The sequence below is a fragment of the Lactuca sativa genome, chromosome 5, assembly GCF_002870075.4.
Source record: "Lactuca sativa cultivar Salinas chromosome 5, Lsat_Salinas_v11, whole genome shotgun sequence".
NCBI lineage: Eukaryota > Viridiplantae > Streptophyta > Magnoliopsida > Asterales > Asteraceae > Lactuca > Lactuca sativa.
The window spans coordinates 60695328-60720697 of record NC_056627.2 but is presented as its reverse complement, the minus strand read 5'-3'; the positions used below and the strand labels follow the sequence as shown (position 1 = coordinate 60720697).

Genomic DNA, 25370 nt, shown 5'->3' with positions numbered 1-25370 from the left:
GGATGTTTACATGGCTCAGCCAGAGGGTTTTGTCGATACGAAGCATCAAAATAGAGTGTGCAAGCTTGAGAAGTTCGTTTATAGGCTTAAGCAAGCGTCTCGCAGATGGAATCTTTTCTTCGATGAGAAAGTCAAAGAGTTTGGATTTGTACGAAGCGAAGATGAATCATGTGTATATGTCAAAGCCAGTGGGAGTATAGTTAGCTTCCTCGTTTTGTATGTCGATGACATACTACTCATAGGAAACGACGTCCCGACACCACAGGAGGTTAAGTCCTGGCTCGGGAAGTGCTTCGCTATGAAGGACCTCGGAGAGGCTTCCTATATTTTGGGAATAAGGATAGTGAGAGAATGAAGTAAGAGAATAATAGGACTTAGTCAAAACACTTACTTAGATAAAGTACTAAAACGTTTTAGTATGGAAAATTCGAAGAAGGGAGAATTACCGATACAAAGTAATGCCAAATTGAGTAAGACTCAAAGTCCTAGTACCGAAGCCGAGATAGCAGAGATGAGCCGAGTACCTTACGCTTTCGCAGTTGGCTCAATCATGTATGCTATGACTTGTACTCACCCTGATGTAGCCTTTGCTTTGAGCATGGTCAGTTTATATCAAGGGAACCCTGGTAGAGCCCATTGGATTGCGGTCAAGAATATCCTTAAGTACCTTCGGAGGACCAAGGAATGGTTTTTAGTCCTCGGGGGGAGTGATGACTTAAAGGTGCAAGGGTATAGTGATGCCAGCTTCCAAACCGACAGGGAAAACTACCGTTCGCAGTCGGGCTGGGTCTTTACTCTTAATAGAGGAGCAGTAACTTGGAAAAGTTCCAAGTAGGAAACCGTAGCTGATTCAACGTGCGAATCAGAGTACATTGCAGCGAGCGAATCGTCGAAGGAGGCAATATAGTTGAAGAACTTTATTGGTGATCTTGGAGTTGTACCTGCCATAAAGGAGCCTATGGAAATTTTCTGTGATAATGAAGGAGCGGTTGCCTTGACCAAGGAACCAAGGGATCATGGTAGATCTCGTCATATCGACAGAAAATATCACTTTATTATACATCGAGTAGAAGAAGGACATCTCGTGGTTAAGAGGATATCATCAGAAGATAACCCAGCAGATCTGCTTACGAAGGGACTGAGTTGGGTTAAGCATTTGCAACATGCTAGGAGTATTGGGCTGAAGGATGATATTAGTTTAGATTAGATAGTTTTATAAACTTGTAATAGATAAATGTAATTGACATTTGATGATTAAATAAAGGAGTATTATTTATAAGTAAAGTTACTGTCATATGTTAATTGTTTAACTATTGTTTCACTTTGCATGTTTTGACTTCCTGAATAATTAAGTTATTAAGAATAATGGAATTATTCGAATGGTCCACAATCGTTCATATGTTGGAAGTAGATATGAAAGAAGATTGTCATGAATTGGTATGTAGATTGTCTAAATGGTATTAGACATAGCAAAGGTTTGCTGCAACGTTCATGAGTGCTTATGAACTAGTTTTAAGCATTGGATTAAACCTGCACTTGCTGGAATCACTTTAAGGTATATATATATATATTGTAAGTGATCGCAAGATGATAATATCATATGGTCTTAAAACCTAGATATATGGTTTGTTATTTGTTAATTGGTTGTACATTGATGATGCGAAACCGCATCGGTAAATTGATGTTATAAAACGCATTGTTGTGTATAATTGATTGGTGAATAAGTAAATGCATATAAGTCGAAGTTTATCAGTTACTTTTATCCTAAGAGGGTAAAAGCGATATCTCGGCCGCTCGATGATTTTATTTGACTTATGTGCCGGGCCCAATCACAACTAAATTGATGTGTTTGATTAAGTTGTATGTCGAATAAATCTGAGATCGAGAAACTAAACGCTAGACTATGATTGTGTCTGCATGATATCTAAACAGAGGACTGTACAATCCCTGATCTAAAGGACAGGACTGATAAGATCAAAGTTTGACAGCGTCTTTGAGAGCTACGATTGCTAATCGGATTGTGCTTGTGTATATAGTTACTGGACTTATCCAAGTGGGAGACTGTTGGAATAGTGTCTAAGGCTGTAACTATATTTGGCAAGTATTTAACCCGGTTGTGCATGGTCCTTTTGGGTTGCCTTCACCATAGCAACTTGACAAGATGATTTATAATGAGAGAAGAAATATTATTAATAGAAGGAATAATAATATTGTTATTTAATTAATATAAGTCATAAATTAATTAAGAGTTAATTTGGTGACTTAAAGAGGTTAATTGAATAAAGGGGCATAAACTGTCAAATGTGTGATAGTTGTATTTTGGGCTATGAATCCTTATGGATATAGGGGTGGACGATTTTAGGGTTTGGAGGATCCTAGAAACGTCCAAGGCCTAATCTATAGGGATCATTGGATTGCTTAGGGCCTAAGTTATTCAATTAGGGTTTAAGGTGTAACCCTAGTAGCTCATAGTATATATAGACCCATTGGTTGGATGAAATCAACACTCATGCAAGGCAAGAAGCCCTAGGGCCGATTTTCTCACCCTCTTCCCTCTCTCTTATCATCCTCTTGCTAGTTGGTGTTTGTAAGCCATTAGAGGAGTGACAATTGTGACTCTAAGCTCCAAAGACAAGAAGATACAAGCAAGCAACTCAAGGTATTCCTTTAGATCTGATTTCATATATTATGAATTGAATGTTTACACTAGATCTATCAATCAAAGTCTTGGATACATTGCATGTTCAATTGGAGAAAACTAGATCCAAGCATTATGGTTTGCATGTGCACATAGGAAAGTTCTTATGGCTCAAACCCATCAGAACTATGGAGTTGCATATCAGGAACTGCTCAACTTCCATCAGATGTTCAAAACATTGGATCTTTGAATTCAACTGCTGCTGTTGATGAACAATCTGCAAGAATGAAAAAAAATGAGAAACACTGTCTGAGGGAATTGAGAGGTGCACTACCACCAATGGCTTACAATTATGTTCGTTGATGTAAAAGTGCAAAGGAGATCTAGAATACTCTCTAAGAGAAATATCAAGGAAGCAAAAAGACGAAAATCAACTCTGTGAAACAATGTTTGGTGGAGCTGAAAGAATTTAGACAGAAGGAGAATGAGACAATTGAAGTTTACTATGATCGCTTCAATGAGTTAATATACCGATGCAATCGATATGGAATCACAAGGTCTGCAATGGAATTCAACCTCACATTCGTTATGGGACTCTGAAAAGAATGGAGGAGTGTGAGCATGATGGTGAAGAATCAACAAAGTTTTGACACATCTTCTTTGAATGATTTGTGTAATCAACTGAAAACTCATGAAAGTGAGGTTAATGAAATGGTAGAAGAGTCGAAACTCAATCTAGGTGGTCCTTTGGATCTTGTCTCGAAAGTAACTGAAGAAGAAACAATTGAAGGTGGTGATTCGGATGTTGAAGAGGGGTTTTTAATGAATTCAGATGATGAAGCATTTGCTTTCTATTCAAATAACAAGGTTAAAAAGTTCTTCAAGTAACCATTCAATCCGAAAGAGGCAGAGTGAAGGAAGAGGAAATTTTATGAACAAGACTGCTGGAGAGGAGAAGAAGAAGGTTGAAAAGAAAGAAGGAAAAGTTGCCGAGGAGAATAAAGAGAAGAAATTGAAAGGAGATTCAGGAGTAGATTGTCACTATGGTAATGGAGCAAATCATCTTGCGAATGACTGTATGCTTCGTAAGAAAGATTAGAAGAAGAATAAGGCGAAGGATGAGGTGTACTACATAGAGAGGCTGGAAGAAGTGAAAGCAAAGGCGAATGGCATGTCTTTGGTAGCTAAAGGTGAATAGGAAGAAGATGGTAGCTATCAGATCTGGTCCTCTAGTTCAGATGATGATGAAATGCGTAATCCAACGCATGGAGCAATGTATGCGAAGTACGAAGATGATTCTGACGAAGAGGTCACAGGTCGTTGCTTCGTATCCAAATCAGCTGATAAGTCTCCGATGACTACGAACGTACGATCTATTCTTGAATCCTTCAATATTCCATTAAATGCATATAACTCTGAAATTGTTGCTTTAGATGATACAGTTGCTTACTTTGATTCAATTGTTGTGTCTGCTAGTAACAAAGCTAAGAAACTTAGCACATAGTTGTTAGAGACACAAAAGAAGCTAGATTCGAAAATAACTAAGATAGAGTGCTTAGAAATGCAAGTAACAAACATCATGTGTGATAGAGATTCTCTGTAGCACCTGGTTCCTGGTATGTATTTCATTCAAGTATTTTTCACAATTTAGACTGAGACTCGGCGAGTTAATGGACCAACTCGTTGAGTAGTAGCGACTTGGACCTGGGGGTTAAGTGACGGACTCGTCGAGTCGGCGGGAAGACTCGACGGGTAGACTCTGGCTGGGCAAAACCCTAATCTGAGGGTTTGCACCCTATTTAAACAACCTTATACAACCTCCATCGCCCCTTTATGCTCCTAGAACACTCCATTTCGAACCTTAACTATGTTGAGAAAGATCTAAGGGCTTTTTGGTGGTTTTAGTGCTTTGTGGTGACAAGAAGGAAGGAAAAACCAAGAGGAATCAAGAGGAGACCAGAGGAGTCAAGCTTGTGCATCATCTACAGTCCTTGGAAGGTATAAAGTCGACACCTTGCTCCTTCTTGTATTAGATCCCTTTTTTGGGAGATTTAGGGATTTTATAAGCCATTCATGGTGACCAACCATGATTGCAAGCATGGTTGGGGGTTAAGGCTTTAGATCCAGGCCCATTAAGGGGTTAGAAGGCAGAAAGGGACTGCCTTTGCACCCATGGAAAGCCCCATGCAACTTAAGAGCTTCTTTTAGGGTCTTTTTAGCTCATAGTCCAATGAATGTACGTAAAGTTCATAAATTTATGTGCTAGATCGGTCTTAGGAGCTTAAATCTATCATTTGGACAAGTGTTGTACACCAGTAATCGAGAAATGAGAATTGGACAATCTAGACTCGGCGAGTCGTTATTGGGACTCGACGAGTCCAAGGCTTGATGTCCCCAAATCTGTTGAGGGTTGGGGGGACCCAGTTGAATGTTAGAAGGGTTTTAGAGGGTCCAAGGGAGTGGCCCAACGCATTGGACTTAGCCATAGGCCTGGAGTTCAGAGGAATCGACAAGTGCATGAGCAGACTCGGCGAGTCCAAGGCAATCTCCCAACAATTAAAGATGAACTTGACGAGTTGTTTATACAACTCGGCAAGTCAAGGTCAGGACTTGTTCAACTGTTGAAGGTGATCTCGACAAGTTGTTCATACAACTCGGCGATTCGGATGAAGGATCATTCGAGGTTCGTAAAGAAGGAGAACTCGTCGAGTCTTTGCTAAACTCGACGAGTAGAGGCGCGGATGAGGGCAGTTGAAAGGATAGGGACTCGACAAGTTAGCCGCCCAACTCGGCGAGTTAGGTCAATTGAAAGTTGACTTTGACTTTGACTTGGTCAGGGGTAAAACATTCATTTTACCCTAAGAGTAGTTATCAGTGTCTGACTAAGTGTTTATGGGAATTGCAGCCGCAGGACTATCGGAGCAGCAGTCAGACATCTGCAAATCATCTTTTTTGCAGCTAGCCTTACGAGGTGAGTTACCTTCTAGTAGCGGTGGGTCTACGACCACAATGTCGGCCCATCTGTAGAGGTTGTATGATAGATGATTGTCTTTATGGTATTCATCTAGGTTTGTTACTCCTTGATATGTTATATGTTGGCACGATATGTTATATGTGATAGTAGTAGAGCTCGGTTGTTAGGCCCAAAGGGTAGGTCAGGAACCCTAGATATGTCTGACAGTATGTTATGATATGTTATATGCTGGAATGATATGCTATATGTGATAGTGGTAGTAGGAGGGGAATAGTCCCCAAGTTCGGTTGTTAGAACCGAAGGGTAGTTCGGACACCCCAGATATGTTTGATAGTATGTTTATGTTATGATATATGTGATAGCAGCAGTAGGGGTGGAATAGTCCCTGAGGTTAGGTTGTTAGGACCGACGGGCCGGTCAGCACCCCATAATGGCTTGACACGGGTAGGTCAGCACCCCATAATGGCTTGACACGGGTAGGTCAGCACCCTAGAATGACCGTATTGGGTAGGTCGGCACCTTAGAATGGACGTACCGGGTAGGTCGGGCACCCCAGAATTGCTCGACAGTATGTATGCTATATGATTATATGGTATGTGGTACGATGGAGGAACTCACTAAGCTTTGTGCTTACGGTTTACAATTTTGGTTTCAGGTAAGCCTTCAATGAAGGGGAAGGAGCTGGCGCGGTAGCTGCACATCATACACACACTCATTGTCTTCCGCACTACAAGATATTCTGGGATTATACTCTGACATGATACTATTTTCAGGATTTGGGTTTTCAGACATGATACATTGTTTTATGAGATGATATGAATTCACATTGTTTACTTACAAATGTTTTGCAAATCCATTAATTAAAAACGAAATCAAAATTATTGCCTTTTCTAGCATACGAAAGAGAGAAGGTAGATAATATTTCGTATGATTGTGAGAAAAACATTGCTGAATTTGAAAAGGTTCCTAATGATAGATATGCATATGGAATTGTCAAAATTGATGAATGTCTTGATTCAAATGAGTTGATTAACATTGTGAATGATACTTTAACTAAATCTGAACAAATCAAAATTTTGAAAAAGACTGAGAATTCAACATCTGACTTACAAACTAATTTTGCTGATATTGAAGATGATTCTGATAATATTAGTGAAATCAGTGAGTTTGAGGGTGTTGATTGTTCTCAGTTGTCTATCATTAATGTTGCATCAAAATCTAAAGGAAAAGAAATTTTTAAGGAATCGAAAGTTAAGATTGACACTGACAAACCTTCAACTTCGAAAGTTTGTGATTTTGATTTGGTTGATGTTCGAGATAGTCAAACCGATGTTAGTGATGATGAAAATGATGAAGAAGTTAAAAAGGAACTTATGTTCAACAGAAACTAACATTCCATGAAAAGTTGTTGATCAAGTGTATGGAGATAGTAAAAAATTCGAAAAGGTGTTGTCTGAAAAAGGTGCTCATTTTTTGGAAACCAACACCGTGGTTTATCCTAATTTCAAATTCACTGATGATCTAATATTTCCAAATCAAGTATTTGTAACCACTGGGAATGTTGAGAATGCCAAACCAGAATTTGAGAAAATAATTGAAGAAGACAACAAGAAAACAACAGACGAATGATTCTTTTCAAATCAAACCATTGTTGAAAATAATCTAACAAAGAATTCAAATATTTTTCAAAGTCAAAAATCTCAACGCAAATGGGTTGAGAAATCTAAAATTGTGGAAGAGGTTTTAAAACCGGTTGTTGTTGAAAAATAAAATGTTGTCAAATTAATTTCCAAAGAATTCAAAGCACAAATTGAAAATTTTTCAAAAGACAATGAAATCTCAAAAAGGAAAGCACGAAAGGAGATTTTCTGGAAAACCATTGAGTCTCGAAAGAAACAAAATGGTTTGACATCGAAAACATTTGTACACACAAATTCTAAATTTGTTAAGAACAAGTTTTCTTCTTTAGACAAAAAGAAAAATCTCACTCATCGTAATATATCATTGTTTGAATCATATCAACAAAATAAATTTTCGAAACATCAGAAAACATCAAAATCATTTCAAAATCAAAAGTTTGAAAACCGTTTTGTGTCTCAACCATCACAAATATTTTCAAAAAATTAGAATTTACAATCAAAATCTTTATTATATCAACCAAATCATTTTAAAAATATATCTTCTTTAGATACAAATGTTATCAACAAGGTTGATGGTAGATATGCTTATGCAATTCGTCAAAAATCTAATGTTGATTTTGTTCCACAAAAACCGAATTTTCCAAACCCTTCGTTGAAACAACATTCAAAAGTTTCGTATACTAAAGGGTTGTCTCAAGAGAAAAATATTCATCATTGGCTTGAAGGAAAAGGAAAATGTATTAATCAAGGAACTACTCTCAACAACAAATCAAAGACGCCTATGAGAAGTATGTGAATACTTTGTCAACTGAAAGCTTATCTTCAAAAGATTAGACTGTTTCATTAAAGAAATGGAGAGCAGTTGTAAAAAATTCGAATGTTTGAACCACAATCTCAAAGGACGAAGGTCTATGTTAGTAACAATATCAAACCTTCGAATACTTATGTTTCAAATCCTTTACATAATGATGTGGCCTTAATTGATAGTTTCAAAACTAAAGTTTGTGGTTGGGTTAAAAGTACTGCATTTCATTCTGTTCTTAAAACTAATTTCCAAGGACCCAAACAACCTTGGGTACCAAAATTCTTTCAATGATTGCAGGTACTTTGTGACGAGCAATATGATGAGAAATGATACATTGATAGTGGTTGCTCATGTCAAATGACTAGACGAAAGGAGAATTTGCGAGATTATCGAAGCCTGGATAATGTTGGAGTTGTGAAGTTTGGCAACAATCACAAATGTCAAGTCAAAGGCTATGGAAAAGTAACGAATGGTCAATTCACTATAAATCGCGTTGCTTATGTCGAAGGCCTTAAACATAATATGATAAGTGTTTCGCAATTAGTTGTGGGCACTGGCAATCAAGTTGTGTTTAATGAAGCAGGCAGTATTATTTCGAAGATTGACACAAACGAAGTGTTGCTGAAATCAAAACGAAATGGCGATATGTTTACTCTTGATATCAAACCGATTGTTGGAAACCATTAATTTGTTTACTTTCGAAAGCTACCTATGATGTTAGATGGTTAAGGAATTGTCGGTTATCTCATTTAAATTTTTGAAATTTAAATAAGTTGGTAACTGAAGATCTTGTTCGAGGCTTACCAGTATTAAAATTTGATAATGATACTTTATGTGCAGCTTGCGAACAAGGGAAACAACATCGAAAAGGACATCCAGTTGTGATAGATTCGAAAATTGTGGAACTGTTGGAACTTCTTCATATTGACCTTTATGGACCATAAAATGTTGAAACTCTCAACAAGAAACGATACATTTTGGTTATTGTTGATGATTTTTCACGATTTACGTGGGTGTATTTTGTCAGGTTAAAATCGGAAGTCGTTCAGACGATGATCGAATTTATCAAACAAATAGAGAAAAGTTTAAAGAAAAGTGCTCGAAAGATTAAGAGTGATAATGGTTCAGAGTTTAAGAACAAAATGCTTGATTCGTTCTTCATTGAAAAAGGAATTACGCATAATTTTTTGTCACCCTATACACCACAACAAAATGGTGTAGTGGAACGTAGAAATTGGTCACTTTGCGAAGCAGCAAGAACAATGTTAACATATGCGAATCTTCCTCAATATTTTTGAGCTGAAGCAGTGCCAACTGCGTGTTTTACTCAAAATCCTTCTTTTATTCATAGACGTTTCAATATCACTCCATATGAAATAATCAATAATCGAAAACCAAATGTTAAATTTTTCCATGTATTTGGTTGTAGGCGCTTTATCATGATCTCAAGGATAATCTTTCGAAGTTTCAAGCTAAGGCTGACGAAGGAGTATTTTTGGGATATTCGCACAATTCAGTTGCATATACAATGTTAAATAAACGAACACGAAAAGTCAAAGAAACATTCAATCTTACTTTTTATGACTATTTTGTTAAACAAGTTGACAAAATCTTCGAACAAAAGCCGATTATTAATGAATCAAATGATGAAACAAAAATTATAACATCATCTGATTTTGATTATGATTTAATTTTTGGTGTTCTTGACAGGGATGTGAGTGCTGAAGATCATGCGAATGATAATACTCAATCTGAATCTTCTTAGTTCTTGGAAGGATCGAATATTACCCAAATTCTTGATGATAATAATTCAACATCGAATTCTCCAAGAGTTGGCGAAAGTATGCTAAATAATCCAGTGGAGGAGGAGCACCTGGAATCGAATACTCAAATTGAGGGGTAGCATTCTTTCGAGGGGGAGAATGGGAGAATGAATGAAGATGTTGAGGGGGAGCATCTAGTTGAGGGGGAGCAACAGAATCAAAATAACAATTATACAATAAGTCTTGATCTTAATGATGAATTTCATGAAATTAATGATAATCTTTCTATTGCAGATTCAGAAAATGAAGACTTATACGAAGATGCACATTTGGATTTTGATCCAGCATATCCATCACTCGAAAAATGGACAAGAGATCATCCGGAAGAACAAGTAATTGGGAATCCACAAGATGGAGTTTTAACGAGAGCTCAACTTCGTGCAAAGAATGAGGTATTAAACATTCATCAAGAATTTTGCATGCACAATGTTTTCATTTCGAAAATCGAACCAAAATCAGTTAAGGATGCAATGGAACACTCTGATTGGGTTGTTGCAATGCAATCTGAATTAGCTGAGTTTGAACGAAATAAGGTGTCACACCCCAAAACCATGAACGGCGGAAACGTTCTGGGGTGGAGGACGTCATGTACAATATCACAACAATGAAAAGTAGTAAACAAGAAACAAGATCATCCATTGCATTAATAATATAATTTTAATACATGTGTGTTCTGTCAAGTTAAATAGACACTAAAGTATAAAACAAAATGAAAGATGAGTCTTGAACGAGCTCCATCTTCTCTAAACCTTGCATCGGTACCTGTCTATTGTTGACCTAAGGATACAAGTTATTTTGAAAGCGAGTATCAGCTTTAAAGCTGGTGAGATCATAAGTATTTTAGTGTCTTAATTTGTATGTATATGAATTTTAAGTATTTGTACGAATGAAATGTAAGTATTTTTATGTATTTAAAATGTATGTATGAAAATGTTTTGAAAATCCTAGGAGCCCTATGCTTCCTACTGAGAGTAGCCTTCTACCGAGGCATCTAGTATCTATGTGTGTCTCCTCTAAGAGTGTGTATTTTCCTAAATATGACTATCATTAACCAAAAATATAGCTTCTACATTACCGTGCATCGTGTGAATGTTCACGAAGTTAATGTAATGGAAAAATGAAATAGTACTATGGTGTAGTATCAAATAACTACAACCGTACTAACTACCTTTAATCTATTGTAATCTCATAAGTACTGTAGTATTTGTAATAAGTGACTACTTTTGTACTAATATTGCCTTATTTGAGGGATAAGGCATAATGTGATGGCTAGATCCCAGGCTAGACGCTCCCCTGTCAAAGGGATTTTGGGACCCATACACGACCCCTGCATATCTGCAAGCCGTGAACATCCACATTACTATGATCACTTATACCCAATATAACTATCACAATGCGTTGTGATTCATTGGTATAGTTAGATCCTGAAATGATTCCATTCTATAGCACCTAGTGATGTCTGTTCTATTATCGTATATGTAAACGCACTCATGTAAACGTATCTATGTAAACGTACTCATGTAAGCGTAATCATGTAATAGTATAGTAGTGTACTGTAACGTTCTACGTGTGCTATCTGTACCATGTGTTCTCTCTCTATCTAGCATGTATGTTTTTTTCTCATCACTATGTATTATGTTTGTTTCTCTTCACTATTTATTATGTTTGTTTCTCATCACTATGTATTATGTTTGTTTCTCTTCACTATGTATTATGTTTGTTTCTCATCACTATGTATTATGTTTGTTTCTCTTCACTATGTATTATGTTTGTTTCTCTTCACTATGTATTATGACTCATGTATGAACTGACTCTTTGTATGATTCATTGTTCTAGTATTAGTATTAGTAAAACCCTAAACTACGCCTATTGTAGTTTACTAGTAATATAACTTGTACGTATGAACATGGAAGTATACCCTTGCTACCCAAGGGTATTGAATTGACTGGAAGAACCTTTATGACTATATATATACACATGATACATAACTAATATTTAAACGACCCTCGGACGGATACCTGATACCTACCATACCACATCCCAACAGTGAAAACGAAATAGAGCGGATAGCCTTCCTAAGTCCTTTAAACATTTCTTATATAACTATACATATATAGGCATGCAATTGACAATATAAAAGCATAAAATAAGTTTTGTAACACCTTTGAACATGATTACTATCTAAGAAAAGGTCGACTTGATGTCAGCTTATAAAACGGGTTGACAGTATTTGTTTGATAAAACAGTTTAAGTATAAAGAAACAATTGTGTGAAACACAATTGTAAATGAGTTTGAAATAAAACATACAGTGTATAATGAACAGTTTAATAAGGAGTTCTAAACATATAAAACGTTTATGAAAAATCATCTGAAGAAAACTGGTTGGTAAAACAGCTAATGAGTAGTAAATCATTTGAATGCTGCTTATTAATCACATGTGATTGATATAATAACTAGCATGATTCTACTTGTATCCCCCCATAAAACATTTAAAAACATTTAAAATATTGATTAAGGGGTATGAACTCACCTGTAGTGAGCGGTACGGATGAACAGAAAATGTAGGACTGCTAGGTGTCAAGTGAAGTCTTGAACACACTCTATGATCCTAGTTAACATATAATATTACATATATGTATCCAATTAGTCTTTAAACAACTAATAAACAAAGCCAAGACACCCTAGGACATGCTAAACACCTTATACAAGTGTTATAAGTCTCAAGGATTGCATCTAAGTGTTATAAGGAAAGGCTATTGGATTTTAGGATTCAAGGGAACCCCTAAAATGAGTTTACTCCCTAAAGACCAACACCCCTTGAGTTTACGGTCGTAAAATCTTGAGTTTATAGCCGTAAGCTCCTAACCTTTTGACCATTTGTTGTTTTGAAGTCTTCTAAGCTATTCCAAGTATTAATACTTCATGTTTAGGCCTTAGGAAATGTTTTGTGGCATCAATACACTCCTAAATGGAGTTTACGGTCCATGGACCATTTCTCCATAAGTTTACTACCATAAACTCTTTTGACTAAGGTATTTTGATGTTTTCAAGCCCCAAGCATAACAAGGAATAAATCTAGACTAGTTTCCTAAGCTTGTGTAGGGACTAGGGCCATTTTTACACCTCTTTGGGGTGTTTACGGTTTTGGGAGATCCCCAAACCGTAAACACATATAAGTGAGATATTTTGGTGGTTTTCAGGTGCAAAACACATCAAGGAAGGATTCTAAGTTAATACCCAAGGCTAAGGGTAAGATAAAGCACACTTTGGCACACTTTAGCACCTTTATTTGGGGTTCACGGTCCAACAACTCCTTGGACCATAAACTCCATGATCTTGGTGTTTTTGGGACATTTTCTTGATGTATTATAAGTTAATAAGCTGATCAATACACTAGGGTTGGAGTACTTACTAGTTAGAAGCTTGAAAAGGTGCTAAGGGCCCAAGAACACTAGTGTGTGTTCTTGGTGTTTTGGAAATCTAGTCAAAACACATAAATGGATGGATGGAAAGATGTACAATCACTAGATTAGGTGATATACTAACTTGAAAGAGCTAGAAACACTTACTAGATTGAAGATATAGAACAAAACTTGGATGATACTTGAGAGAGTTTTGGAGTTTACTTTTGAGTTTACAAATGAGAAATGAAGTGTCTTGGGGAGTAAACTCATGCTTAAGCATGTGTTTACGGTTTTTGGGGTAAATTAAGCCCCAAACATAAAAGTTTGGCCGTGAACTTCTAAGCTACGTGGTATTCGCGGTTTTGAAATTTCAGGACTCGAGTTGGCATATCCTTTCACTCGTTCGTTTAAAGATTAATTATTAAAATAATCAAACGAACTTTAAATTTTCTAAAAACCAATAAAAGTGATCTTGACTTATAATTTGAAATGATTGACTCTAGGGTTTTACCGAATGAAGATTTCGGGTTGTCACATCATCCCCTGTTAGAAGGAATTTCGTCCCGAAATTAGAATTTAGGTAAGGAAGTAGGCATGAATTATCAAGCCAAGAAGTGGGGATACTTCCTAATCGATCGATTTTCGTGCTCCCAAGTGAATTCGGGTCCCTGGTTGGCATCTCAACGAACCTTCACTACAAGGGAAACGACTATGAATCGTTTGCACGACCCCTCAGTCGATGGTCACTATAGTTCTTCCATGTAGGCGAGGATCTCATTAATCTCGATCTCATCGAGTGGATTTACGAGAGTCCAAATGGAAAGGTATGGTTTGATCAAGATCGAGACGCGAAGGGTAAAATGTACGTTACTAAGCTCGCGGAGTAGGTCTAGTCTGTGGGATACAAGACCGATTCCGGTAAGAATCTCGGAGGTCCTGACTATCTTGGATTTAGCTTTCCACGCATTACGAAGCGTATTAAGCCATTCCCAGAGTGAGTTTTCCAAAAGGATTTGGCCTCTCACTTGAAATTCCAAGGTTTTATTCCTCTTGCTTGTCTTCCTAGTCAAGGGCCACTCCTTTCTGAGTCAAAGTCATAAGAGGTTTCGGTAATTTGCGAGGAGTTCTGAATGGATTACGATAGTAGGTCTGCAAGACCTAGAATTTGGCGAATTTCTGTCGGCGTCTTCAGTGCCGACAAATTCCCAATGGTTTTGATAAATTTACAGAGTACTCAAAAGTTCCCATCACTAATAGTGTGTCTTAGAAATTTTGACTCTTAAATTCCAAAACTTGTGTTTAGAGAACTTCGCGAAAAGTCACTTTGAGGGTAATGTTTCCATGAGTTCCTTCTTACTACGAGGGTAGATAAGTAAGTCATTACAAGGAGAATGTCGAACTGATCCAAGTAAGAATGGCGTACCCTACCCATTAAGCTCATGAATACTATGGGCGTATTAGTCCTATTCGAGGGGTATTACCACAGACTCGAAGCGTCCGCATCGTGTTTGGAAGGTAGTCTTCGGGACATCCTTCCCTAATACTCGAACTGCTGGTATTCGGATCTCGATCCATTTCTAAAAGGTAAATCGTTCTTTGCATTTGCTCAGCCAATTCATCTACGCGAGGCAGAGATAATGATTTCTAATGGAAATCTTGACGGAGTCCTCGATAGCCGAGGTATATATGATGCAATCCGTCTACACTAGTACAAAAATGACCTATGGTCACACTTTTGCCAAAACCGCCCAGCCACACTTTTGACTAAAATTGTGTCTAAAGGTTATTGCTAAAATTCTACCATTGTTTTAATGACATTTTAAGTTGTATTTCATGACCATTAGTAATATAGTTGAAACCTTTAGACACGTTTAAACATAACAAATGTGACAATTATTAGCCACACTGGAACAATGAGGCCAAATGTCACCATCCGTCACATTTTTGTTAGATATATGGAAAAACTTTGTGATGGTTTTTATTAGAGACAATAGATTAGTATACGGTCACATGAAACAAATGTTTATGTGGCTGTATCATGGAGCAGATATTGACATTTGAATGCAAGGTAACTAAAAGGTAATATATGGCTACATTAATTATTTGTGTGTCCATACGATAGCGTTTATTACAAACTGATTAAGAGCAACCAAACAAGTAACTATAAGTGTTTTATGGTCATGTTTAGTTTATTATGTGTGTCTAAAAATAAACATTTGTCATGATAAAAGAAAAAAATGTATAAGTATAAGTATGTTATAGTCACAGTTAAACATATTATGTGTGGCTAAAAGGTATATCATATTCATGAAAAAAGAAAATATTTGTAACTATAAGTAATTTATTGTTACTTTTTACAATTTGGTGTATGTATAAAAGTAAAAGATAGTCATCATAAAAGAAAAAAAAATTGATTGTAAGTATTTAACAGTTACTGATTAAATTATTAGGTGTGTAAAAGCAAAAAAAAAAAAGACTATGATTAAATATAAAACGTGTGACTATGAGTATTTTATTGCCAATTTTTAGAACACATAGTCATGATTGAATATCTTATTCATGTTTAATAGTTAATAATAATCTTGATAAAAGAAAAAAATATATATGAGTATTATTATTTTGTGGACATTTATTCATTTCATATATATATATAGGTGATTATAAGTAAAAAATATTAATAATCATAAAAAAACAAACATGTGACCTTTAGTATTCTACGACCATGTTTTAAGGAAAAAAACAAGGACTATAAGTATTATATGATTAAGGTTTAATGAAAAAAGAACATTGAACTAGAAGTGTTGTATGGTTATGGTTTAATTTTTTCGTGCGACTAAAAGTAAACAATCTTCGTGAAAAAAGAAGAAACATATGACTATTAGTATTTCATGATTACTGTTTAATTCTTATGTGTGTCGAACTGAATATTTTGTTATGATAATAGAAAAAAACATGTGACCATAAGTAGTTTTTATCACTAATACTCAATGTTTAATAGTTGAACTCTAAACATCTTTTGCAAAAATAGTCAAAGTAAATACAGTGATGGTTTAATTGATCATTGATTAAATAAAATAATATAAATTCAGAGAATTTGAATACAAAATAAATTATATTAAATTAAAATACTAACAGAGAACTGGGAATAGTACAATTACAATGAGAAACTTTCTACTAGAATTAGGACGTTTAAAAAAACTAAAATTCTAATTTTGTTTTTACTAAGCGGAATATAATGTGCAAATTGGCCATTTTGGTCATTTTGTACAACATGCCAAAAATGAACCTAAATAGACAATATAACCAAAAGGGTCCAAAAGCTAAACTTTATACTAGTAATGCCAAAGTTTCAAATAACTTAAATTCTAAATATTTCATGTTTTACCATATAAACCTACCAAAATTGGACAAATTGTCATTTTGAACAAAATGCCCAAAAAAGATTTAAGTAGTCAAAATGACCAACACGGTCGAAACATCTTAATTTGGACCTATAATGTGAAAATGTTGAATACATAAAGTATAAATTCTCTATGATTAAGCTGAATAAAATGACCAAATTGACCATTTTGGTCTTTTTGACCAATTAGCCAAAAATTGACTTAAATTGTCAAAATGACCGAAAGGATCCAAAAAACTGATTTTTTACTGTTTTACCGGATGAAACCACCAAATTGGGCCAAATGGTCATTTTGAACAAAATCCCAAAAAAAGGCTTAAATTGTCAAAATGACCAACACGGTCCAAACACTTTAATTTGGACCTATAATGTGAAAATGTTGAATACCTAAACCATAAGTTCTCTATTATAAAGCTTTATAAACTGACCAAATTGACCATTTTGGTCTTTTTGACCAACTAGCCAAAAATGGACCTAAATGGTCAAAATGACCAAAAGAATTTAAAAGCTAAATTTTTTACTAGTAAAACTATCTTTTTTTAATGTCCAAAAAACTAATTTTTTACTGTTTTACTAGTTCACCCGACAAAAATGACTCAAATAAGTTTTGTTGACCAAAAACTCAATAAATATAATTAAAATTACCTAAATTTAATAGAATGATTATAATTCCCTCTTGAAATAACACCAGGATCAAGGATTCTCATGTTCCTGATACAAACAAACGAAATCATTAGAATCAGAAAAATGTATATAAACATGTAAACATGGGATGTTCACGGTTGAAATAAAACAAATGATAGAATTAGAATGTGAATGAGAAATTTATACCTTATGTATGACTATACCTGGACAGTCAGTCCGAAAATAATCATTTCGTGATTCTTTACGCAAGTCAAGTGGATCTACACGTGGCAATATATTGTCATTGTGAGGAAAAAGTACAGTACTAAATTCCTCATTGACGTCGTAATATGTATCTCTATAATTTTTGGGAGGTGTCATGAAGACAATTGACATTTTTTTATTCAGTTGGTCTGTAACGTAGAATACTTGTCGTGCTTGTGAGGCCAATATGAATGGATCATCTTTGTGGCCTAACCTACCAAGTTCAACCAATGTGTACCCAATCGAATCCTTCTTGACTCCATTTTTATTGTCAACCCAGTCACTCATGAAAAGAGGAACTTTTTTAAAATGATAATCTAGTACCCATATCTCTTTTAAAACCCCATAATAAGAGTTTTGGTCATAGGTTACAACCTCTTTAGAAATATGTGTGTTAGTTGCCACTACACTAACCCCGCTGTTTTGATGAACTTTACCTTCACGACATTTTGTAGGAAATGTATATCCATTGATGTTATACGCATCATATTTCAGTACATTGGTGTTTGGTCCATGTGAAATCCACCTAACAGTCTCTAATACACTTTCTTTTGAGACCGATAACTCTTTCTCAACCTGAATCATATTAGAAGGATAAGCTTCAACTCATATACAACAAAGAAAAAAATAACTTCAATATGAAAATAATATACCTCCTCTCGTAACCATTGACCAAACATTTTACTGTGCTCATTCTATAGCCATGCATTTCGTTTAAAAGGGTGTTGGTTTTTTAGAAATGCCTTGTGTCGACTGTAAATACATTGATTAATATTATAGTAGATACACAATATTATAAAATTTTAAAATAAATACATACATGTAAGTAATACTTACTTAATATATGGTACAACCTCAGTTGTATTTTGCATTACATAGAAATGTGCTTTGATGAAGAGGTCCGGAGAAACTTGAACCGATCGACATGCTGATACTGGAGTGTCATCCCTAAGAGAAATACTATAATCATCATTCTGATTTCCAAAATTGTTATGCTTTTTAGGTGGAATACCAACAGTATTCATATTTTTTTGGAATTCACTTAAAAACTCAATCGTTTCTTCTGCAATGCAACCTTCTGGTTTATTTTTATTCCACACGTGCCCCTTAATAACCTTCATACACCTTTCGAATGGATGCATCCATCGAAAACATATTGGACCACATAATTTTACTTCCCTAATCAGGTGCACAGTTAAATGAACCATTACATCAAAAAATGATGGAGGAAAGTATTTCTCAAGCAGGCACAATGTGACACTTAATTCTTCTTGCAACTTATCAAGCTCCTTAACTTTTATTTCTTTGCTACATATTGATTTGAGTCCGATAAGCAACGGGCAAAAACTGTTGCATGAGCATGTGATAGTCATGTGATTTAAGTCCAATAAGCTTCCTATCCTTTAGACTCACCAAACTAGAAAAATTAGAACAATACCCTTGTGGAACCCTTAAATTGTATACTGTTTCACAAAAAAATGTTTTTTCCTCCGTTGTTAATGTGTAACTTGCTGCCGGAAGTGTGGTTTTGTTTCCTTCAATACGAGCTTGTAACTCTGGCTTTAACCCAAAATGTGTCAAATCCAATCGAGCCTTCAATCCATCTTTTGTTTTTCTAGGAATGTTGAACATTGTTCCAACTAGACTCTCACCTACATTCTTTTCGACATGCATAAAATCTATACAATGATGGACAAGATTGTGCTACCAATACCTAAGACATCGATACCATATATTATATTTCTTCCAATATGTGTTTTCTTTGTTGCTAACATCTGAATTACACACTTCTTTTGATGTTCTTTTTTTTCTTTTTATCTTCCCACCTCTTCCGATCGAAGTTTTTTGGATGTCTGATTCCTTATTATTAGCTCTCTTTCCCCGTTTATTTATAACATATTTGACATTGTCAAAAATTTCTTCACCACTCAAAGGTTCTGGAGCAGTTGTGAACTCCTGTTCTCCATTGAACGCATTCCTTTGACTTCTGAAAGGATGCTTATAAGGTCGATATCGTCTGTGACCAGCATAACTCTGCTTCTTTGATTTAGGAAGTCTAATACAATGCGTTTGTTCCCCACAAACTACACAACCTTTGTATCCGCTGTAAGGACAACCACATAGTGTACCAAGAGCAGGGTAATCATTTATCGTCCATAACACAACTGCACGTAGAGTAAACATCTCCTTTGAAGACGCATCATATGTTTCGACTCCAACATCGAATAAGAGCTGCAAATCATCAATCAAAGGTGCTAAAAAAACATCAATATCGTTTCCTGGTGTTCCTGAGATCAATAATGAGAGCATGATAAACTTTCTTTTCATACACAACCATGGTGGAAGGTTGTAAATGATAGTTAAAATCGGCCATACACTATGATTCCTATTTCCTCTATTCACATCGACCCCGTCAGCCGAAATGCCTAGTCATAGATTTCTTGGATCATTAGCAAATTCAGGATATCTTTTATCTATGGCAGCCCACACAGGTGTATCTGTTGGGTGACGTAAAACATCGTCATGTGTTCTATCGTTGGCATGCCATTTTAAATTTTGTGCTATTGTCTTTGATTGAAATAGTCGTTTCATTCTCGGGATAATGGGAAAATACCATAACACTTTTGCTGGGATATTTTTATATATAATTTTTTCTTTCTCATCAACCTTCCATCTTGATTTCCCACAAGTGGAACATACTTTCACGTCTTTGTACTGGTTCATGTACATAATGCAATCATTGATACATGCATGTATCTTTGTATACCCGAAACCCATTGCTTTCATTGCTTTCTTAGTCATAGGTACTACTCAACATTTCGTTACCTTCAGGTAACATCTTCTTTATCAAAACTAATGTTTCAGTAAAGCACTTATCTGAAACTCCATACTTACTCTTCAAGTTTAGGAGTTGTACAACTGCAGACAACTTTGTGAAGTTAGGACACCCTTTGTATAGTGGTTTCTCAGCATCTTCAATTAGTTTTTGAAATTTGACATGGTCTCCTATGAAAGTTTCTTCTGTGGCTTCAACCATCTCTACTGTATCTTCGGCATCCGTTGGAATTCCTATTGTGAAGCTCGAGGATTCATCGAAGTATGTTGTGTTCATTGAGTAGTTTTCTTTAAACGAAACATTTCTTGGTTGGTCCTCTTTTTCTCCATGCTTAATCCATTTGGTGTAGTTTTGATCGATTCCATATCTAAATAAGTGATGATCTACTTCTGACACATGAAGAATTATGTGGTTTACACAATTAATACATGGACATGGAATTTTTATTTTTATTTTGGAATCTAGTGGGTCCATATTCATCGAGATCTTCAAATTGCGGACATCATAATCCAAAAATGCTGCAACTCCATCGATGTAAGGCTTTTTGTGTCTATCAGTTCCCATCCAAGACTTGTCCATGTTTTTGTAAGGACCTGGTGTAAAAGATATTCATCCCAACTTGTAAAATTTGATACGACATTGAACATTCAGTGTGGTATGAAAAGTAAAATCAGTACAAATTGGACTACATTAAAATAGGAACAATTGTTGGATAATTCAAAAAATATGGGTCAATATTAGTCTAGTGTTCCTCCCCTGTTCGTTATTTTGTCCACTGTGAAGTTTCCATTTTCAAGAATCAAGTAATTTGATTGTCAAGTTTTTGTCCCTATTAATCTCTTGTTCAGATTTCCTTCTTGGTTTTGTGTGCCATTCTAACATTATCAAGTGACTTGATTACTGCATAAATCTTAATCTAAAATTAAGAATTAACTGAATTAATTCCAACACCATTGAATACTTTATTGGTTACATGTACTCTATATACCTAATGTGTGTTCATAAGAATAAAATCTACTGATCTAAAAACAACATAGCACCAATAAGAAAACCTAATTATCTATGAACTTATCAAGTTTAGAATTGATAGCAATGGTGAAAAATTGCATAAACTAATCGAAAATAGAGGGTGAATAAGGAATTTCCAATGAAAATTATGTCATTCATTCTCATGATCTTAATTTAAAAACACAAAATTAAAGTAAAAATCGGAGTACCAAGAATAATGTTTAGCTGTTTAAAAAAACTTACCAGGAGTTATATGTAGTCGCAGAGAGTGGAGTCTGTTGTTTTTTCGTTATAGTCTTTCGATTCCAGTTGCAATCAATTAGACGAGTACCCAATCAAACCCAGTGAAGATATGGAAATCCTTTACTTTGTAGGGTTAATGGGATGGTGAAACTACAACAAACGTCAAAGTGTTAATTAGTATATTAAGTTGACATTTTGACCGGAGTGGTGTATTTAATAAAATAAAAAATAAGGATAAATACATTTTTATAAAATAGTATTGGTAAAGAAGTTTAATTTTACTTTGTCTATTCCTAATTTCTTATCTGCTCAGCCGAACAAAGCATCACTTCATCTTATCTCCAATTTAATTTTAGTTTGTCCTAATTTGACTTTGACATTTGAAATTGGGGTTAAGAGTTTGGATTGTAATCGTGGTATTTTACTTTTTATGCGACCATCTTTTATCTTGAAATTTTATTTGTTTATAATATTTTTTATGAATCTTTGGCTGGTGGTGAAGATGAATTGATGTTGAAACAATGATTTTTTCTAACGAACACCAACTATTTGATAAATTTCCTAAAATACCCCTAGATATAAAAATTGCTTTTGAATCATTTGACCAAACTGATTAATCCAACAATACAATGTTTGTTTATAAATTTTGCTTTTAGTAAGGGAAAAAGCAGAATTTGAATTGCATAATATTTGATAAGGATGATCAGGCCATGATTTTGTTGGTAATTTCTTTGAGACTCAAGGTTACATGGGTTTTAATGGGTTCATAAAGTAGAATTGCATCTTTTTTTGTAAGTTGTTAAGAGTTTGTAACTCATCAGTGAGGAATGTATGTTGTAAATTGTTATATAGTTGAAGCAAGATATTTTTTAAAATCTAAATAAAATATAAAATATTAGGTAACCATTAGTAAAGTAATTAAGAAAACGAAAAATGAGAAATATAAATCTATATGATTAGTTAATATGTAAATCAAAATGGTATTATTACAAAAAAAAAATTGTTTATAAAGGATAAATACGGTAAAAAAATTAATTGCCACCACCCACCACCACCATCGTTACCGCTACCGCCACTACCACAACTACCGTCTCCACCACCATCACCACCACCACCTACCACCGCCACAACCACCACCACTTGTCACCGCTACCACCATCGCCACCACCACTGTTACCGCTACCGCCACCACCACAACTACCGTCTCCACCACCACCACTGCCATAACTACCGCCACCACCACCTCCACCACTATCGCCACCACCACCTACCGCCATCACCATAACTACCGTCTCCACCACCACCATGGCCATAACTACCGCCACCACCACCTACAACCACCACCACCAACTGTCACCACCTACAACCACCACCACTACAACCACCATCACCACCACTACTACATGGGTATTAACAAACACCACAATCACCTGCCGTCACTGCCACCACCCACCACCACCACCTGTCACCGCTACCACCATCGTCACCACCACTACTACCACCATCGCCACCACCACCGCCGCCACCACAACTACAGTCTCCACCATAAACCACCACCACCACCACGACTTACCACCTCCACCACCACCACCTACCACTGCCATCGCAACCACCTACCTCCACTACAAACACCAACCATTACTACCACCAACACCACCTGCAACCACCACCTACCATCGCCGCCACCACCCCACCCGTCACCTGCCACCACCAACTATTGGATTGCTAAAGATAATGAAGATATCCACTGAAAGCTAATGACCTGCAACTTTAGGGCATATGAGATTATGACCTACAACTTAAGGCTAATGACTTATTATTTATCGGTCATTTGGGATTGTGCCTTTATGCTTATTTTACATTTGGTTAAAAGGATTTTATTATTTTTACAAATAGTTTTTGTATTTATGATTGTTAACAAACACCACTACATAAGGCCAAAGGGGAGTTATGGATATATGGGTATTAACAAACACCACAATCACCTGCCGTCACTGCCACCACCCACCGTCACCACTTGTCACCGCTACCACCATCACCACTACTACTGCTACCACCATCGCCACCACCATCGTTACCACTACCGCCGCCACCACAACTACAGTCTCCACCACTAACCACTACCACCACCACCACCAGCTACCACCTCCACCACCACAAACACCAACCATTACTACCACCACCACCTGCAACCACCACCTACCATCGCCACCACCACCTACCATTGCCACCACCACGTACCACTGCCATCACAACCACCTACCTCCACCACAAACACCAACCATTACTACCACCAACACCACCTGCAACCACCACCTACCATCACCGCCACCACCGCCACTACCACCCCACCCGTCACCTGCCACCACCAACTATTGGATTACTAAAGATAATGAAGATATCCACTGAAAGCTAATGACCTACGACTTTAGGGCATATGAGATTATGACCTACAACACAAGGCTAATGACCTATTATTTATCGGTCATTTGGGATTGTGCCTTTATGCTTATTTTACATTTGGTTAAAAGGATTTTATTATTTTTACAAATAGTTTTTGTATTTATGATTATTAACAAACACCACTTCATAAGGGCAAAGGGGAGTTATGGATATATGGGCATTAACAAACACCACAATCACCTGCCGTCACTACCACCATCCACCGCCACCACTTGTCACCGCTACCACCATCACCACCACTACTGCTACCACCATCGCCACCACCATCGTTACCACTACCGCCACCACCACAACTACAGTCTCCACCACCAACCACTACCACCACCACCACCACCTACCACCTCCACCACCACCTACTACTGCCATCACTACTATCTACCTCCACCACCACCACTACAAACACCAACCATTACTACCACCACCACCACCTACCATTGCCACCACCACCTACCTCCACCACCACCACCACAAACACCAACCATTACTACCACCACCACCACCTACCATTGCCACCACCACCTACCTCCACCACCACCACCACAAACACCAACCATTACTACCACCACCACCACCTGCAACCACCACCTACCATCGCCACCACCACCACCACTACCACCCCTACCCGTCACCTGCCAGCACCATAGTTACCACTACCGCCGCCACCAGCACTTACCAATGTCGTCGCCACCGCCTACCTCCACCACCACAAACATCAACCATTACTACCACCCCCTGCAACCACCACCTACCATCGCCACCACCACTACCACCCCCACCCATCACCTGCCACCACCACCTATTAGATTACTACAGATAATCAACATATCCACTGAAAGCTAATGACCTGTAACTTTAGGGCATATAAGATTATGACCTACAACTTACGACTAAAGACTTATTATTTTGTCGGCCATTTGGGATTATGGATTTATGCTTATACTTTTGCAAAAACCGAAATTTTTCGATACAGTGCGGTTTTTATATATTCATGAACCACAAAAACCGAATCGAACCTTACTATTATATTATATATTAAATAAATTATATATTTATATTTTATATATAATAATAGCTATATATACTTAGACTAATTAAATAATGAATATAATATTTATCTTTAGCAAAAAAATTAACAAAAAGAAAAAATAGTTAATATTTTTCATTTAATTTGTCAAAAAAAATGTTGCCAACACAATATGCACGTAAAGTTTGAGATTTTCTTCACATTTTACAAGGACCAAAATGTA

The 25370-nt window shown here is 36.3% G+C and overlaps 2 protein-coding genes across 2 annotated transcripts; one reads left to right on the top strand and one right to left on the bottom strand.

Moving 5' to 3' along the window:
• Window positions 1-23610: 23610 nt before the first annotated feature.
• LOC111906203 (probable pathogenesis-related protein ARB_02861) lies at window positions 23611-24069 on the top strand. Its single transcript, XM_023901928.2, has one exon. It carries the CDS (start codon window positions 23611-23613, stop codon window positions 24067-24069), a length of 459 nt encoding a protein of 152 aa, XP_023757696.2.
• A 214-nt stretch (window positions 24070-24283) lies between these two features.
• LOC128134128 (uncharacterized) lies at window positions 24284-24903 on the bottom strand. The gene is made up of 3 exons (XM_052771578.1): window positions 24797-24903; window positions 24647-24741; window positions 24284-24438 (listed from the first exon to the last, which is right to left on the bottom strand). The coding sequence occupies exons 1-3, from the start codon at window positions 24901-24903 to the stop codon at window positions 24284-24286; spliced, it is 357 nt and encodes a 118-aa protein (XP_052627538.1).
• Between the last annotated feature and the right edge of the window lie 467 nt (window positions 24904-25370).